A 19,832-nucleotide genomic window follows, 5' to 3' on the forward strand; every position below is an offset into this window, starting at 1 on the left:
ACACTCCCTGAAGTTCTTTATATCTGTGAACAAAATTCATCCCTAATCAAGAATTTGTTCTCATATATTTCTTTACTACTGACTACACTTCATCCTCAACCAAAGATTAGTTGACAGACTGACTAGTTGGGTCATGTGGGGGTTAAATTAACTGAAAAGTCTCTTACAAATTTAAAAGAAATATTTGATATGGCCATTTAGCCAATTAATATTTTCACTGTTATATCAATTCATACAAAAATGTTTGGCAAATGCGTTTCTGCAAAAATTCTGGTCGAACAGTGAGGGCAATTTGCTCAGTCTATACAGCAACAATAACCATTTATTAATTGCAGTCCAGCTACTGCTTTTAACTTGCATCTAGGCTCTAACTTAGAGCATATTTACCCGAATATTGCCGAAATATATCATTGTGTGAATTTGTATTGGAACTTTGATGCACTTTATATTGGGTTTTAATAAAGCATTCGAGTTATTGTTTCTTTCCTAAAGTTTTTGACTCTAAGATTAGATTGTGAGTAACATGCGTTCGACATAACCTCTGAATGCAATCACGGATATAATTATTTGCTCTCGTTCTCGCTTTTTGGCTTTCAAGATGAAGATCCTTTAGGGGCCTACATAAATAACATGGCTGAGTGGTTTTGATTTGACCAAAGGTTGTAGAACTGCATTCGACTCCAGCTTAGATAGATAAGAGCATCCTTTTGCCTTTTGACTGGTTAGCAGGGTAGAGCAATCGAACACCATACATAATAACAGAAATGGCTGACGATGTTGTTGTTTTTAAACGAGAAGATTTACCTTCCACGGCTTTCCCTGTCATTGCTGATATTCGGCGACAAGGGAAATTGTGTGATGTCACCCTCAAGGCTAGTCCCATGATTTTATACAAAGCAAATTTCTAAAGTCTATGAAAAAACGCATTGTGATTGCCTCGTTTACTGTCACTATCTTCAAATGTCTCTCTTCTTCAATTTTCAGACTTCACCCAGAAATCAATTTTTCTCATATCTGCATCAGTCTGCACTTCAAATTGCTTGCTTGGTACAGATCAAATTGGATTATTTGACTGAAAAATTTATCACTTTGTCATGATTACCTTTGCAGCTTATTCAAAATGCTTTATTTGAACTAAAATTTTATAAGAACTAAATCTAAAGTTATAACACTTCTAATAAAGAGTAAGAGGGTTGTCAAACAAGGTGATAATTAAGTGGTAACAAATATTTCCTTTGACCTTGGTAGGTTGGAGATCAGAGATTTTCAGCTCATAGAATTATTCTAGCAGCCAGCATACCATATTTTAATGCTATGTTTACTCATGATATGGTAGAATCAAAACAAGGTGAAATCTGTATGCAAGGAATTGACCCAAGGTAGATATTTTATGCTTCGAAATTTCTCAAGATTATTGCAATGAAAGTGTTGTAGCTTAGTTGGTCTGAATGCTTCAACTTTGCACACGTGATATCTGCCTTGTAAACAAAGAGTGGTGGGGTGATACCTGGCATGTTTATCAAAAAACCTTGTCTTGTCTTGTTGGCTAGTGTGCAAGAGTGCCTAATCTTATGCTGTGACCTAGTAGGTGGTTCCTTAAAGATATTCCAATTGGATATTTTGAAGTACTCTGTATTATGATTTATTGATTACAGTGCTCTGGAATCACTAGTCAACTTTGCTTATGATGGTCGTTTACAAATTGATGCTGGAAGTGTGCAATCTTTACTTATAGCAGCTAGTTTCTTACATTTACAATGTGTTAAAGAAGCATGTTGTGATTTTTTACAAAACAGGTAAAACTAATTCCTATTTCTTAGATAATTTGCTTTCTGCAATAATAATTTTAACGAGTTTTATTAACTTTATGGCTGTACCATTGCAGATGTTACACACTTGTGAAATATGTTTTTTTTCAATTTCATAATTGAGTAATGATATTGAAAAGTCACACATTTATATTGATAATAAGAATTTTGACTTATATGGTCTGCGCCTTCATAACATTTTATTATTACATTGTGACAAACTTCACTACCCCTAAAACTATTTACATTATTGCATATACCGGTATGTATGTATGTATGCACATTAAAGGATATATTTTGAAAAATTTATATCATTGCTGAAATGACATTGAATTTAAATTCAATAATATGAACAAACACCTGTAATTTGTTGAACACAGGTGAATAGATTTGGTCACAATGCCCGTAGTTATAGAGATGTATTTCTTCCATATTTCAGACTCCATCCTCAGAATTGTTTAGGTGTACGTTCATTTGCTGATCAATATATGTGTACAAGTCTAGTTGAAGCAGCTAATAAATTCATACAGAATAATTTTAAACAAGTATCAGTAACAGATGAATTTATGAGCTTATCTAAAGCTGAATTTGTAGATATTTTGTCCAGAGATGAGCTCAATGTCAGCAATGAAGAACAAGTAAGCCCTTAGTTCATCATTATTTTAGATTGGCTTGTTTACTCCAGAAATAAATGCAAGAGATGTTTTTTTTTTATAAAGCAATGGGATTATAATACAGACTATGTATTAGTATTTAAATAAAGTTTTTTAATAGACTCTTTACAATCTGATTAAGATTTCAAGATATTTCATTTTTTAATTTATGTAGGTTATTTTATCTATATCTGAGTTGATCATTTTATTTCTTAAGTTATATTTGGATGTTTTTTTTCCTCCATTCAGGTTTTTGAAGCAGCACTCTCATGGGTAAAGAAAGATTTAGATAATAGAAAGGACATTTCCCTGAAGTTCTAGTCAGACTCCGTTTACCTTTATTAACTCCACAATATTTATCAGATAGAGTAGCTACAGAAGACCTAGTCAAGAGTTGTCTCAAGTGCAGGTATGTTAATATACACAACTTGATTTAGTTCCCTTGCCACAAGGTGATTGTGTTTAGCTTTTTGTGTATGGCTATGTTCTTCCTTTCTTAGCAAGAAATATTTTGTGATTGAAAATTGTAATATCATGGATAATTTTGTTTTGCTTGTAGCTTTCCATAAACTTAATTTTGATTCAACTCATTCTATTTCTTATTTAATATGACATTTGAACCATGGAGATATGGCGTTCTTGTGGCTCGTGAAATTATATATGAAGTATATGTATACTACAAGGATGGAAATGGAAATGTAGTATTATGCTAACCATTAAGAGCAATTTAATGAAAAAAATTAAATGGTAAAATAATTGTAGCTTTGATATACCTTTCTTAGATGTGTTCTTTAGTTTAAAATAGAATTTGTACAATATAAGATAAATGTTATCTCTTTAAACTGCATTTATATCACAAAATGTTCCAAAACCTTTTAAACAGTTCTTTTGCTTCCATAGAGATTTACTAGATGAAGCTAGAGACTATCATTTAATGCCAGAAAGACGTCCATTATTACAGACATTTAAAACTAAACCAAGATGTTGTACAGATGTACCTGGTATGATTTATGCAGTAGGGGGGCTCACTTCATCAGGTAAATAACACAGTTTTTGGATATAAAATAATGACTAAGACATAATGAACCTTGCTATTTTGCCATGTTAAGGATTATGTAAAATACCAACCACTGAATTGAACATATCAGAAAAGAAAATTCTGACACAAATTATATTCATTCACATCAATATTATGATATAAATTTGTTCTTGATATATTATTCATCCAAATAAGATGATGTCAATTTATTTTATAAAAAAGCAATGGCCCACAACATAGTGATCTATTATACCAACCTTATTGAAAATGTGAACTAGTTGTTTATTACATTCAGTAGTCTATATAGGTTATTTTAACCTCCTATGCACAATAATATGTCATATTGATATGATTTTCAAGGTGAATCATTAAGTACTGTAGAAAGATATGACCCAATAGTAGATAGATGGAAAATAGCTGAAGCTATGAGTACTATGAGAAGTAGAGTTGGGGTTGCTGTGTTGGAAGGTTTGTTAACTATATTTACCACGAAAATTTATAACTGAGGCCCCATGTACTACAGACTGTACCCTTTAAAGATCCCTCTTTCCCTAGTTAAAAAAAATAAAGAATAGGCATATGCTGCTGTTCTTGCAAAATTTCATGCATTGCATGCTTCATCAGTGTTTTTTTTTAATTTTTGTTGTTTAAATATTTAGGTAAGTTGTATGCAATAGGAGGTAATGATGGTGCTGAAAGATTGAATACTGTAGAAGTTTTTGAACCTGAGAAAAAACAATGGAAGAAGGTTGCACCAATGAATTGTAAAAGAAGGTCAGTAACTCAGCTGGTTTCTTTAAAAATTGAAAATGATATTATGTCATATTATTACACATTTGAAACACATATGCTTTATTGCATTTATGCATAAAATTCTTATAAATAGATCAATAACAAAAAAAACAGTAACAAATATTGAATAATTGATTCAGTACTGTCTCAGTAATGTAAGCTGGTAAGCTTATATTTCAATACATTCAGAATTTTCGAATATATAGTAATTTCAACAGAAAATATTGTGAATTGAATGCATCTTATGAATGACAAATTGTTAAAACTAATAACAATGACTATCAGATACTAGAACAAGAAGTTAAAACTTTCTGGGATCAGATAAATAAATCAGTTATATAATTACACTCCAGAAATGTCACCTCAATATTCTTGTTGTAAAAAATACTAGAATTAATTCATACCACATCACAATAATTATTTAGTTGACAAAAACAACACACATAGATAATCAGACCTAGTCACCCGAGATAGTAATTTGATCATATGACTTTTGTCAACGACTTCTCTCATCCAATTTTGTTGACGAGTTGACTTCTGTGGACATGCAAGAGAGCATATTATGTTATATTTCTGTGATAGGGTCCACACTTACCTAGATGAGCCACTGACAGTCTTTAAAATGAAGGGTTTCAAAGAAAGTGCGCTGTCCAATATGCATTGTCTGCTAATTTAGGTTTATACTCTCAGAGATACGCTCCTGTAGAAACACTTGCATATTTCTGAAGTATTCTGAGTTCTAATTAAGATAGAAAAAAAAATCCCCAACAGTTTTATATTTTGCGAGAAATTAACAGCTTTAAATAGAGGTGTATTTAAAATTTGTACCATATACAAAAATAAAATAAATAATTTTTTTAGGATTTAAAAATTACATAATCACATTTATTTTCTCTCTGGCTCACTGGAGAGATGTGAAAAGTTTAGAACAACAGATTTGTTATCAATGTTGTATTACACATTTAACACCTGTCAATCAACTTCACACTCAACTTTATATTATTCTGAGATAAAACCAGAAAAATTAGATTTTTAAAAAAAAAATCCAAATTTAATGATTTGACACCACCCAAACCCATGCTGTTAAAGAGAGAAAATTGAGTACATCCTAATTATGAAACCACATTGTTGTGGGATAAATAGGCTCCTTTTGATGTTAGGACCAGAGATGAAAATTGTTTTTGTTTTTTTTCAGAAATGCTCTATAATTTTCAGTTTGCTCTTGAAAGCTTCCCAAGAAAATAAAAATACATGTAATGAAAAAAAATCAATTGCTTAACAAAGCGATAAATCAATTTACCATGCAATTATACAGCTCAAATCAAACATGATTTCACATTCTTAAGGATTCCCTTGAAAATTGTCTTACATAAAAAAATCTAAAATATTAAGTCCATAACCTGCTTAGTTTATGGGCATTATATAGGTCTAACCATACTGAATAATCTATTATATTACAGTGCTCAAGGTGCTGCAGCATTAAATGGTCAACTATATGTATGCGGTGGTTATGATGGTGTGTCATCTTTAAAATCAGTAGAAATATATGATCCCAAAACTGATGTGTGAGTTAAATATTTATAGTTTAAAGAAGGCTATTTTATGGGGTTTTTTTTTGCATGCCAATTAATTCTAATTGTATTACTGAGTTTGTTGAAAGATCCCCATCACATCCCTTTGGGCATATTTTCAAAGTACTTAATTGCGTAGCTCTAAATAGACATGACACATTTAAAGCCCTCTTGTTTTTGAAGCTTTTGCAGCAGGTATATGTCACAGAAATATATTTTTTGATAAAATGGGTTTATGTGTGATCCATGATTATGACTGATCTGAATCATATTCAAGATATCTGCTAGCTCTTGATTTACAATAATAGTACAAAATTTCTCATGGTATTCTATAATATTGATTATGGAAACAATATTCCTATTTGCTCTCGATATTTTCTGTGAAGACCATAATTAGGTATGTTTATTGCAATGAAGTTTTGAATATTAAGATGTTTTGGTAGCAGATGTGTGGAGAAATATTCTAGCCGATGAATATTGTAAAGTGATTGATAGGTGGGATTGTTCACAGTCTTTTTATTAAATATTTATGATCAACCTTATTAAACTGAGGGAAATAAAAAAGATTGAAAATCAATTCACTCTTTTATTCAAGTTTACATTCATTGATATTCATATTAATAAGATTTCAGTTAATGTAAATTTCATTTATGATAATGATATAATTGAAATATTTATTATGCTGAAAATGATGTAATAATAATGAAATAACACAATGAAATATTGATAATTTGATGATAATGAATATGAAAAGATATAAAATAAAATATTAATGATAATGACATTTATGATAATTTGAATGTATTGATGCTAAAATAAACTATGTATATGATAATGGTATTTATGATAATTTGAATACAATGATACTGATTTTATGAAATAGTATTTAGTAGTAATATAATAGTTTATGATTATTAAAATATAATGATACTGTTATAATGAAATATTGTAAATAATTGATGATATTTATGATAATCAGACTGAAAAATAAAATAAATGATAATGGTATTGCTGGCAGTGAGATTTATAAAAACAATGATTGTTCTTTAAAACCATAATCATTATCACAAGATCCATAGTCATTCTTTATCAATGATAATGGTTTTTATTTAAAAAATTGAGAATAAGGATAATGAGATGATAATGATATACATGGTATTTATGACAATGATATGATACAGATATAATGAAATATTTATAATAATGATAATGGTATTTATGATAATGACTGTGAAACGAAAAGATGATGGAATGATGATAATGAAATCAAATCATAACCAAAATCAAGTGTTTGTCCAACAATACTGACTTTGATTATATGAAATTTAAAAAAAAAAGAAATTTTTAACAGATATAAAGAATTTATTTAAATATCTGATTTTATTTATTTGATCTTTTTGTGTGCCAGCTGGTTTATTTAATTCTAATGTTTCACTATCACAGTCAATTATTGATATTGGGCTAATATATTAGGTAAATAATGTAAATAAGTATTATTTTTTCAATGTTTAAAAATAAATCTAAAATTGTTTTGTCACATTCAAGATCTAGAATTACTCCTGGTCGACTGACGAAAAACATTAAAAACTATCTACCTCAGGAAAAAAATGTATTTGGTCTGAAGATGCACTTTGATGGCATGAATTGACAGGTATTGAGATATCAGTTTTTCTTCATTCTATATTCACTAAAGATGAATCCTTCTTATTATATTTTACATATAGATGGGCTATGATAACTGACATGCAGAAGTTACGTAGTGCTGCTGGTGTAGCAGTATTACAAGGTGAAATATATGCCTGTGGAGGACATGATGGCCTATCTATTTATGATTCAGTAAGTCGTGTTATTGTCATAGTATATGATAATATTTTCCATAAAGACAAGCATCTGATACTGATATTTGAGGGGCCCACATTGAGACATTTTGCCCTAGATATTCCTTTAAACTTTTTGAATGGACAATACAATACCCTTCTGCCAATTTCTATCATTACTGCCAGTCATGATAAGCTAGTAAGAATCAAAAAAGGATGATGCCTGTAAAACTTTGATAAAGAATCCTTAATTTTATATTGGTCAGAATTAGGTCCAACATTCAGCTTGTGAAGACAAAGATACAATGTATAATTTGATAACAAAACCACACCACAAAGACAGCACCTTAGTAAAAATTACACAAAATTCAAATGTGTTAAAAAATATATACAAGTACATTTGTATTGGACAGTATGTTAATGGAAAAAGGATTAAGCAAGCTTATGATATAGAATAGGTACAAATGATATTGATAATTCTTTTGTAAAAAAGTTTATTTCTGTTTTCAGGTAGAATTATACAATACAGCACTTGGTTCATGGCAGTCTGTAGCTCCTATGCAGTCTAAGAGATGTCGACTAGGAGTAGCAGCGTTAAATGGTAAACTGTATGCTGCAGGTGGGTATGATGGCTCTGTATTCTTGAGAACAGTAGAATGTTATGATCCAGCTGAAAATAAATGGAAGTTTGTGGCTTCAATGGCTAGAAAACGCAGTCGGGTATCATTAGTTGCTACATATGGCAGGTTATATGCTATTGGTGGCTATGATGGGATAACAAATCTCAATTCAGTGGAATATTACGACCCTAGCACAGATACCTGGAAATTTGCTAAAATTATGTCTGCTCATGAGGGAGGGGTAGGGGTGGGTGTCATTCCTATTGAAGAGTCAGTTTAGATATCATTAAGATTTAATGAGATTCAATCTATATTGAATATTTATTTACATGCACTCATCTTCTTTGACTTTCATGATTTTTTTCTTTGATAATTGTATTTATGTTTCATTTATTATCATTCATATGCATTTAACTATCAATGTTATTTTTACACTTATTTTGCACTGAGAAAATTTACGGTGATTTCATAATCCAATGTTGAAAAATCAAATAGATAGTAGTGTCCCTTTCCAATGGAGGATTAAGTCAATCCTGCTGTCTGAGCAAAGATCCATAGGACACTGCATGGCATTGCACAGGATAGGTCCAAAATGAAGTAGAAGGATGGAAAATCCCATTTCATTTATATCATTTCCTCTCCACTGAAGATAAAATTCTCTTAATGTAAAGTTAAGAGTGGAGAACATATACTTAATGATGTAAAATGGTTTGAAAGTAATTTTTTGTTTGTTTATTGAACACAATGTTTCAACAATTTTTTGTGGGTTTATATGTTTTATGTGAAACATTGTTGAAACATTGTACATACTAGCTGTATTATACTATATTTGTTGATTATTTCCCTGCTTGGACAAAATGACAAGTATTCAAGGTTCTTAAAAAACATCAGCTTTGAATAATTTGATTTTGAGCAATTGGGCATTTAACAGAGGTTTCTTTTGATACTGAATTACTAACAAATATTGGCTAATAAATGTATTGAATTCTAACCCATTCATTCATTTCATTGTGTTACTATATGAGGGTGGGCTGAAAAGTTTTAAGACTGGCTGCTTTTCTAAGACTTGACTAACTTAATCAGCATCAATTGATCTGTAAAGAGACAAGATTGTTAGTATCAGAAAATGTCAAATTTAATGCATACCAAGTTTCATTGTTGTGGCATACTTCCTTCTGTGTCAACCTGTGAACTTATCAGCTCACCCTCTAAGTAATGTGACTCATTCATAAACAGTAAAAATATGTATTGAAACTCAGTCTGAAATTTTACAGCTGTTTTTCATGAAAATTTAATATACATGCCACAGAGTGCTAAACCAGTCATTGATATGATTAAACAATCTTTTTCTGTGCCTAACAATTAAAACTGTGATATCACATTATGATTTATGTTTATTTTTGATAGTAACATAATAATCATGTTATTTGTTTGTCAGTATTAATATATATTGATTCTTGTAAAGATTTTGTTTGAAATGTACTAAGCAATATAGTGAGACTTGGCTGGTAGAGAATTCCATTCCTGATCAACTTCTCTGAGAAATTGAGGGTGAATTTTGGACAGGATACAAAATGTTAGAAATTTTGAAAAGGGGAACTTTCTGTTCCTTACCAGCCAGTAGACTAAATGTAAACAGTAAAACACTAATAATTATCAGTTTCGCTCATTTTTATCTCTATGTTAAGCTTTCTTTTCTGAGTTTTACTTCACCAAAAAATCATTTTTCTGAGAACATAATACTAGTCCTATTAAGATTTATATTAGGTTAGCAGTTGTGATATGAAAATGGCATTAGCCTTTATTATGTAACTTTTATTTGAAATTTATAAAAAAAAAAAATTAAAATTTCATACTTAATTGTTTTTGTACCTTTATCTTACTTTGTAATTAATATGAATACAGAAATGAACTACATATTTATAAATGATATATTCTGTGAAACGCAGTAATGGTGTTGATCTATATTATCTTAGTGATAACATAGAATTATTTATTGGACATAGAATTGTTCGATTTTTTTGATTAATTATGATTATGAGCTACTTTTGATATTAAGGATTTAACAATGAATATGACATAGGCCTTGTATACTCATTTCCGACATTGGGTCAGGGTCAAAGTTCAAGTAAGCAGCTTCAACACAAGTTTAAAAATATTAAAATCACTGAATATAAACCAAATATGATATAGAAGGCCTATGTTGCTTTATATATGTGTTGAATATTTAATTTTTATTATTATTATTATTTTGTGCTGTTTTGTGCAATAAAATGTATAATCGTGCCTTCTGTTTCTTTTAAAGTAATTTCGGACGGTGGCGTGCAAGGTTAACTTGACCTCTAAATTTCTAAATGTTTGTGACAAAATGGCTTTTAAAATGCAAGTACAGTCGCCATTACAACAGTTGATTTAACAAAATACTTAATATAAGGACGAAACTAAAGCAAGTTCGCAACATTACCTTCTTAAAGAAAGTAAATCCTCTTAACCACCCTGTTCGCAAAATAGGACAAAGTACAATATAAATGTATCGGGAATTTCCAAAAATAGATTAGTGCTTGTATCAAAATAATTCTACAAATAAAGTGCATCCGTCACGTAAGAGTAAATTTGAGTCGATAATTAGCAAAAGAATCTAAAGTTTTCTGTAGAAATATCAATATCTCTTACAAAGAGTAATCTGAAAAACTAACCCAAAGTCATACAAGAAATGTGTGTTTCAATGGTTTGTGCTTCTTTTAGCAACAATAAAATATGTGGTTATTGATAATTTTCAGTTTAAAAATCAAACCCAATAGAGCATAAGATTTGCCAGGTGTGTTTTCTCGAAGAATACGGCGAATAAAAAAGTACCAAGGGTCGAATCTTGGTTAATGATGGAGATAAATTTTGCTTAAATTTTTTAGTTAAAGTTGTAGCGGTCCTCTCTGTTGCCCTTGACTTCGTGATCTATCCCCAGATAAGTATCAAAGATGTACTTTTTTTTCCAATCTAACCCTTGAACAGGGTGTCATTTCAGACTAATAATGCTAGGTCATGTTGCTCACCATGGATCATATGGATAATTTAACAGAGCTGAAGAAGGTGACGGAATTCGAACATATATCGACAATAGGATAAAACCATTATGTCATGTTGTATAAAATTATAACCTAAATAGAATTGAATATTTTATTGATTTCAATTTATTGAAACTAGCCATATTATGCTTAAAGATGGTTTTCCTCGTTTATTTAGTGTCAAATTAAGCAAACTATTTGATTAATTGGTGTTTCTAATAAATTATCATCTTTCTTGATCATCTCAAACTTTAATGATTGCATATAATAAAGAGTTTTAACCTATCATAAATGTCCATGTATGTACAGTCTGGATAAACTAAAAAAAAGACTTTTTGACCTTTCCTTAACGGTCAATCATTGGGATTCTGCAGCTAATTCTCTTCTAATTTAGCTAATTATGAATTAATTATGGACATTAGAACACTTCTACTTTCTATTCATATAAGTATATGAAAATGAATGAAAATGAGGGAACCCATCTTTAAACATAGCTTATCAGGCAAGGTAATATACGCCCACTGGCAGCTTTGATTTTCAATATAAGTACTTGGCAGTACAGTAACAATTACCAGTACGAAATACTCAACCTTCAGTTTTACACAGCTTTTGAACTTTACAGGATGATAATGAACAAGTTTTGTAAAAATACAGCTATAATTGTGTAAAAACTGAACGACTTTTAAACAACAAGGCCAATAACTCGCATGATACATTTTCGTTTTCAATAGGGTTCGTCCATTTGTGGTAATAAACTCTTCACCTAGCTTCCAAAAATCAGAGTGTTTACGCGCTTTTCAAGAACAAGTTCAATGACTTGTATCAAAAATGCGGTTTCATGGTTGGATGATAACAAACACTCACACAAAGTTTCGTCAAAATCTGTACAGAATTGTACCTTCTAGAGTGTTTACAAGCACTGACGCGCATGTGTGAAGCCAATTTACGCTTCACATTTCATGTGGGCGAATAAAAACATTATTTTAGACGACTTAACAGCAATTATTTGGCGAAAGAGGACTAACTAAATTTTGGTTTACAAAAGTTGAGAAGAATAAAGAAACTGTTCACCAAAGTTCAGTCTACAATAATAAGATATCAGGAGCGAGGAGAACTGTTCACGATTTGGGTTTTCAATAATGAGAGTTTAGATGAGAGAAAAGAGTCGGCCTACAATTTAATTGGGTTTCAAGTTTTAGATGCCACGTAGAGCGAAAGCAACATCATCCTGAATCTAACCTTGACCTGAAATAAATTATACCAGAAAACAAATCAATGATATTTAACAGCCAAGTCTATTTGTGATTCAAATTCTTAATCTCTCGTGTTCAGCTTTCCTAATGACAGATTATTGTATTTACAAACATCACAAATATTTTAATCTAAATAACAAAAACAAAGTAGTCAATGGCATTGTCACGCACACAACAAAAATAAAACATGCAGTTGAACATTCTTCGTTTTTTTCTCGATTTAATTCATTTAATTATAATTAATGGTTTAATTGCATATTGGTCCAGTAAAAATTGGGGCGATCATTAGAAAGAAAGGAGTATTATAATAATATTGTTAAACTCATTTGTTAAAAAAATACGAAAGTCCTAACCATTAGCTATGAAATCAACATTTTAGACATAAGTTTAATTGACAGTTATTATTAATTAATTCTTAATTTAAATATTGTAAACTGTAAACTAATTGTAAACTCTATGTAAACTGATGACAATCCTAAAGAAGAAAAAATATTCCTTTTTTTTGGAACCAAGACTCCATTGTGTTCAAGCCTTAAGTAATAATAGGTACATATGGAATGTATGTTAATGTACAGATATTGACTTTTAGCCTGCTGGTAAAATCTCTGTGTTTATATTATGCACAACTGATAGTGATTATCATTAGTTCGATGAATTTCCCATTTTAAAAGCACTTGGCAAATACCAATTGTTTGTGTTCAGTCTTAAGTCAGTAAAATGTACACGTTTAATCAGTATATAAATATCAAGGATAGATTAATATATAAAGCTTGTCAATATGTGATCAATTTGATAATTTCTCAGCTGTTACCTATTCAATAAATACACATAATTGATTAGATAAAAAGTTAACCTATTCTATAAACTACGTACTGGTTTCATACCTAATATCGCTATTTGTCGGTATTACTATATATAGTGATAAGACGATGAATTTCGACAACAGAGTAATCGAACTCTTTATATTTTATTATCCTATCATACACAAATAGAAATCTGTCAACTGTGAAACACTCATATAATTTACTTCAAAAATGTCAATTTCTTTATTGTTATCAACATGGCTAAATCTTCAGTAATGATCGATTTTTGAAATTTTCTTTCTCGTAACTATTGTTCAAGCGAATAAAAGAATAAAAATTTAGAACGTGGTTTGCATAATCGGTACTAACAGTCTATTATTCTTTTAAATATGGGAATATTATACTTTGTACTTCTTCCTTTTTAGTCACTGTAAATGTACTGTACTGTAACATAGTCTTTATGTACAGCTAATACATACAAATACTGCAAGCACAGAGATCTATATAGCACGTCACTAATTTGAAATTTGTGCATTTCATTGTAAGTATGAATTATCAAGTCGGAATGCCAAACAAGGTAACATACACTCAAGGCAACGATTATAAGATTGTAATTCATAAAAGTAAGTCGAAAACGATTACACACCGACATAGTGTGCTGAAGCCTCTAAACGACAGATAATTCAGCCTCGCGACTAAAATAAATATGCCCACGTTGGTAAACATTAGTCCGGCTTATCCATATCAAAGTAGGCTAATCATTTATAATTTTCTATGATTAGTCAATATCTAAATTAATCTACAACCAGATTTGCTAATATTATGAAATGCGAATCAAAATTTTTAACTTAAATAGTAACGTTCTATTTTCTTTTTACTTCAAAGGAAAGAATTTAATGCAATTCTATTTGACCACAGAGATTACTCAGCCTCAGCCAGGCCAGACTCTCTTCTGGTTCCACACTGCTCACTTTCCCTTATCATTTCTCTCCTTGTTTTTCTTCTTCCTGTTTCTCCTATCCCTTCTAATCTCCGTTTCTTGACTTTACACCAGTACCTCTCTCCTTACTCCTCCTGTCTACTAGCATCTCTTCTCCCCTTGTGATTACTGATCTTTCCTTTCAACCACCGCCAGGTTTTCCCGCCCTCTTAACTTATAACTGTCTCTTAATTACATTTCCTGTTTTTTATTCTCCCACGACTTATTCTTCTCAACTATCACGTATATCAAATTTCGTTACCTCCCTGTCCCTCAACATTCATATTTTCTATATATAAAGAACTATTAGAATTGCACGCATAACGAACTATAAAAATTACAAACTTAAAGAACTATTAGACTTTCAAGCATAAAGAACTATAAGAAATGCAAGTTTTAAAGGACTATAAGAATTGCAAGCATAAAGAACTATTAGAATTGCAAGCATAAAGAACTATTAGAATTGCAAGCAAAAAGAACTATAAAAATTGCAAGCAAAAAGAAGTAAAAGAATTGCAAGTTTAAAGAACTATACGATTTGCAAGTTTTAAAGGACTATAAGAATTGTAAGTTTAAAGGAACTAAAAGAATTGCAAGCACAAAGAACTATAAGAATTGCAAGCACAAAGAACTATAAGAATTTCAAGCACAAAGAACTATAAGAATTTCAAGCACAAAGAACTATAAGAATTGCATGCACAAAGAACTATAAGAAATGCAAGCTTAAAGAACTATAAGAATTGCAAGCATAAAGAACTATTAGAATTGCAAGTTTAAATAACTTTAAGAATTGCAAACATAAAGAACTATAAAAATTGCAAGCATAAAGAAATAAAAGAATTGCAAGCATAAAGAACTATAAGAATTGCAAGCAAAAAGAACTATAAGAATTGCAAGTTTAAGAACTATTAGAATTGCAAGCAAAAAGAACTATAAAAATTGCAAGCAAAAAGAAGTAAAAGAATTGCAAGTTTAAAGAACTATACGATTTGCAAGTTTTAAAGGACTATAAGAATTGCAAGTTTAAAGAACTAAAAGAATTGCAAGCACAAAGAACTATAAGAAATGCAAGTTTAAATATCTTTAAGAATTTCAAGCACAAAGAACTATAAGAATTTCAAGCACAAAGAACTATAAGAATTGCATGCACAAAGAACTATAAGAAATGCAAGCTTAAAGAACTATAAGAATTGAAAGCATAAAGAACTATAAGAATTGCAAGTTTAAAGGACTATAAGAATTGCAAGTTTAAAGAGCTATAAGAATTGCATGCACAAAGAAGTAAAAGAATTGCAAGTTTAAAGAACTATACGATTTGCAAGTTTTAAAGGACTATAAGAATTGCAAGTTTAAAGAACTAAAAGAATTGCAAGCACAAAGAACTATAAGAAATGCAAGTTTAAATAACTTTAAGAATTTCAAGCACAAAGAACTATAAGAATTTCAAGCACAAAGAACTATAAGAATTGCATGCACAAAGAACTATAAGAAATGCAAGCTTAAAGAACTATAAGAATTGCAAGCATAAAGAACTATTAGAATTGCAAGTTTAAATAACTTTAAGAATTGCAAACATAAAGAACTATAAAAATTGCAAGCATAAAGAAATAAAAGAATTGCAAGTTTAAAGAACTATTAGAATTGCAAGTTTAAATAACTTTAAGAATTGCAAACATAAAGAACTATAAAAATTGCAAGCATAAAGAAATAAAAGAATTGCAAGTTTAAAGAACTATACGATTTGCAAGTTTTAAAGGACTATAAGAATGGCAAGTTTAAAGAACTAAAAGAATTGCAAGCAAAAAGAAGTAAAAGAATTGCAAGTTTAAAGAACTATACGATTTGCAAGTTTTAAAGGACTATAAGAATTGCAAGCAAAAAGAACTATAAAAATTGCAAGCAAAAAGAAGTAAAAGAATTGCAAGTTTAAAGAACTATACGATTTGCAAGTTTTAAAGGACTATAAGAATTGCAAGCAAAAAGAACTATAAAAATTGCAAGCATAAAGAAATAAAAGAATTGCAAGTTTAAAGAACTATTAGAATTGCAAGTTTAAAGAACTATACGATTTGCAAGTTTTAAAGGACTATAAGAATTGCAAGTTTAAAGAACTAAAAGAATTGCAAGCAAAAAGAAGTAAAAGAATTGCAAGTTTAAAGAACTATACGATTTGCAAGTTTTAAAGGACTATAAGAATTGCAAGTTTAAAGAACTAAAAGAATTGCAAGCACAAAGAACTATAAGAAATGCAAGTTTAAATAACTTTAAGAATTTCAAGCACAAAGAACTATAAGAATTTCAAGCACAAAGAACTATAAGAATTGCATGCACAAAGAACTATAAGAAATGCAAGCTTAAAGAACTATAAGAATTGAAAGCATAAAGAACTATAAGAATTGCAAGTTTAAAGGACTATAAGAATTGCAAGTTTAAAGAGCTATAAGAATTGCATGCACAAAGAACTATAAGAAATGCAAGCTTAAAGAACTATAAGAATTGCAAGCATAAAGAACTATAAGAATTGCAAGTTTAAAGGACTATAAGAATTGCAAGTTTAAAGAGCTATAAGAATTGCAAGTTTAAATAACTTTAAGAATTGCAAGCACAAAGAACTATAAGAATTGCAAGCATAAAGAACTATAAGAATTGCAAGTTTAAAGAACTATAAGAAATGCAAGCTTAAAGAACTATAAGAATTGCAAGCATAAAGAACTATAAGAATTGCAAGCATAAAGAACTATAAGAATTGTAAGTTTAAAGGACTATAAGACTTGCAAGTTTAAGAACTATAAGAATTGCAAGTTTAAATAACTTTAAGAATTGCAAGCACAAAGAACTATAAGAAATGCAACTACAAAGGACTATAAGAATTGCAAGTATAAAGAACTATAAGAATTGCAAGTTTAAATAACTTTAAGAATTGCAAGCACAAAGAACTATAAGAATTGCAAGTTTAAATAACTTTAAAATTGCATGCACAAAGAACCATAGAAATTGCAAGTTTAAAGAACTATAAGAATTGCAAGTTTAAAGTGCTAAAAGAATTGCAAGCATAAAGAACTATAAGAATTGCAAGCACAAAGAACTATAAGAAATGCAAGTTTAAATAACTTTAGTAATTGCAAGCACAAAGAACTATAAGAATTGCATGCACAAAGAACTATAAGAATTGCAAGTTTAAGAACTGTAAGAATTGCAAGTTTAAATAACTCTAAGAATTGCAAGCACAAAGAACTAGAAGAATTGCAAGCATAAAGAACTATAAGAAATGCAAGCACAAAGAACTATAAGAATTGCAAGCATAAAGAACTATAAGAATTGCAAGTTTAAAGGACTATAAGAATTGCAAGTTTAAATAACTTTAAGAATTGCAAGCACAAAGAACTATAAGAATTCCAAGCATAAAGAAATATAAGAATTGCAAGTTTAAATAACTTTAAAATTGCATGCACAAAGAACCATAGAAATTGCAAGTTTAAATAACTTTAAGAATTGCAAGCATAAAGAACTAAAAGAATTGCAAGTTTAAAGAACTATAAGAAATGCAAGTTTAAAGAACTAAAAGAATTGCAAGTTTAAAGAACTAAAAGAATTGCAAGCATAAAGAACGATTCGAATTGCAAGCATAGAGAACTATAAGAATTGCAAGCATAAAGAACTATTAGAATTGCAAGCATGTAAGAATTGAAGGTTTAAATTACTAAAAGAATTGCAAACATAAAGAACTATAAAAACTGCAAGCTTAAAGAACGATTCGAATTGCAAGCATAGAGAACTATAAGAATTGCAAGCATAAAGAACTATTAGAATTGCAAGCATGTAAGAATTGAAGGTTTAAATTACTAAAAGAATTGCAAACATAAAGAACTATAAAAACTGCAAGCTTAAAGAACTATAGGAATTGTAAATTTAAAGAACTAAAAGATTTGCAAGCACAAAGAACTATAAGAATTGCATGTTTAAAGAACTATAAGAATTGCAAGCACAAAGAACTATAAGAATTGCAAGCACAAAGAACTATAAGAATTGCAAGCATAAAGAACTATAAGAATTGCAAGCACAAAGAACTATAAGAATTGCAAGTTTAAAGAACTAAAGAATTGCAAGCACAAAGAACTATAAGAATTGCAAGTTTGAAGAACTTAAAGAATTGCAAGCACAAAGAACTATAAGAATTGCAAGCACAAAGAACTATAAGAATTGCAAGTTTAAAGAACTAAAAGAATTGCAAGCACAAAGAACTATAAGAAATACAAGTTTAAATAACTTTAGGAATTTGCAAGCACAAAGAAATATAACAAATGCAAGCTTAAAGGACTATAAGAATTGCAAGCATAAAGAACTATAAGAATTGCATGCATAATGAGTATAAGAATTGCAAGTTTAAGAACTATAAGAATTGCATGCATAGAGAGCTATAAGAATTGCAAGTTTAAATAACTATAAGAATTGCAAGCATAAAGAACTATAAGAATTGCAAGCACAAAAAACTATAAGAAATGAAAGCTTAAAGAACTATAAGAATTGCATGCACAAAGAACTATAAAAATTGCAAGCATAAAGAACTATAAGAATTGCAAGCATAAAGAACTATAAGAATTGCAAGTTTAAGAACTATAAGAATTGCAGGCATAAAGAACTATAAGAATTGTAAGCATAAAGAACTATAAGAATTGTAAGCATAAAGAACTATAAGAATTGTAAGCATAAAGAACTATAAGAATTTCAAGCACAAAGAACTATAAGAATTGCATGCACAAAGAACTATAAGAAATGCAAGCTTAAAGAACTATAAGAATTGCAAGCATAAAGAACTATAAGAATTGCAAGCATAAAGAACTATAAGAATTGCAAGCATAAAGAACTATAAGAATTGCAAGTTTAAGAACTATAAGAATTGCCAGCATAAAGAACTATAAGCATTGCAAGTTTAAATAACTTTAAGAATTGCAAGCACAAAGAACCATAGAAATTGCAAACATAAAAAACTAAAAGAATTGCAAGCTTAAAGAACTATAAGAAATGCAAGCTTAAGAACTATAAGAATTGCAAGCATAAAGAACTATAAGAATTGCAAGCATAAAGAACTATAAGAATTGCAAGTTTAAAAAACTAAAAGAATTACAAGCATAAAGAACGATTCGAATTGCATGCATAAAGAATTATACGAATTGCAAGCATAAAGAACTATTAGAATTGCAAGCATAAAGAACTATAAGAATTGCAAGCATAAAGAACTATTAGAATTGCAAGCATAAAGAACTATTAGAATTGCAAGCATAAAGAACTATTAGAATTGCAAGCATAAAGAACTATTAGAATTGCAAGCATAAAGAACTATAAGAATTGCAAGCATAAAGAACTATTAGAATTGCAAGCATAAAGAACTATAAGAATTGCAAGCATAAAGAACTATTAGAATTGCAAGCTTTTAA

At 29.6% G+C, this 19,832-nt stretch overlaps 1 protein-coding gene across 1 annotated transcript; it reads left to right on the forward strand.

Moving 5' to 3' along the window:
* Window positions 1–764: 764 nt before the first annotated feature.
* On the forward strand, window positions 765–8,580 carry LOTGIDRAFT_177864 (hypothetical protein; the record flags this gene model as incomplete). The annotated part of the gene is made up of 12 exons (XM_009048208.1): window positions 765–860; window positions 1,249–1,379; window positions 1,656–1,796; window positions 2,248–2,446; window positions 2,711–2,781; window positions 2,962–2,987; window positions 3,364–3,498; window positions 3,861–3,968; window positions 4,160–4,274; window positions 5,753–5,857; window positions 7,588–7,699; window positions 8,191–8,580. 12 exons carry the CDS (start codon window positions 765–767, stop codon window positions 8,578–8,580), a joined length of 1,629 nt encoding a protein of 542 aa, XP_009046456.1.
* Between the last annotated feature and the right edge of the window lie 11,252 nt (window positions 8,581–19,832).

The sequence above is a fragment of the Lottia gigantea genome, assembly GCF_000327385.1.
Source record: "Lottia gigantea unplaced genomic scaffold LOTGIsca_12, whole genome shotgun sequence".
Lineage (NCBI taxonomy): Eukaryota > Metazoa > Mollusca > Gastropoda > Lottiidae > Lottia > Lottia gigantea.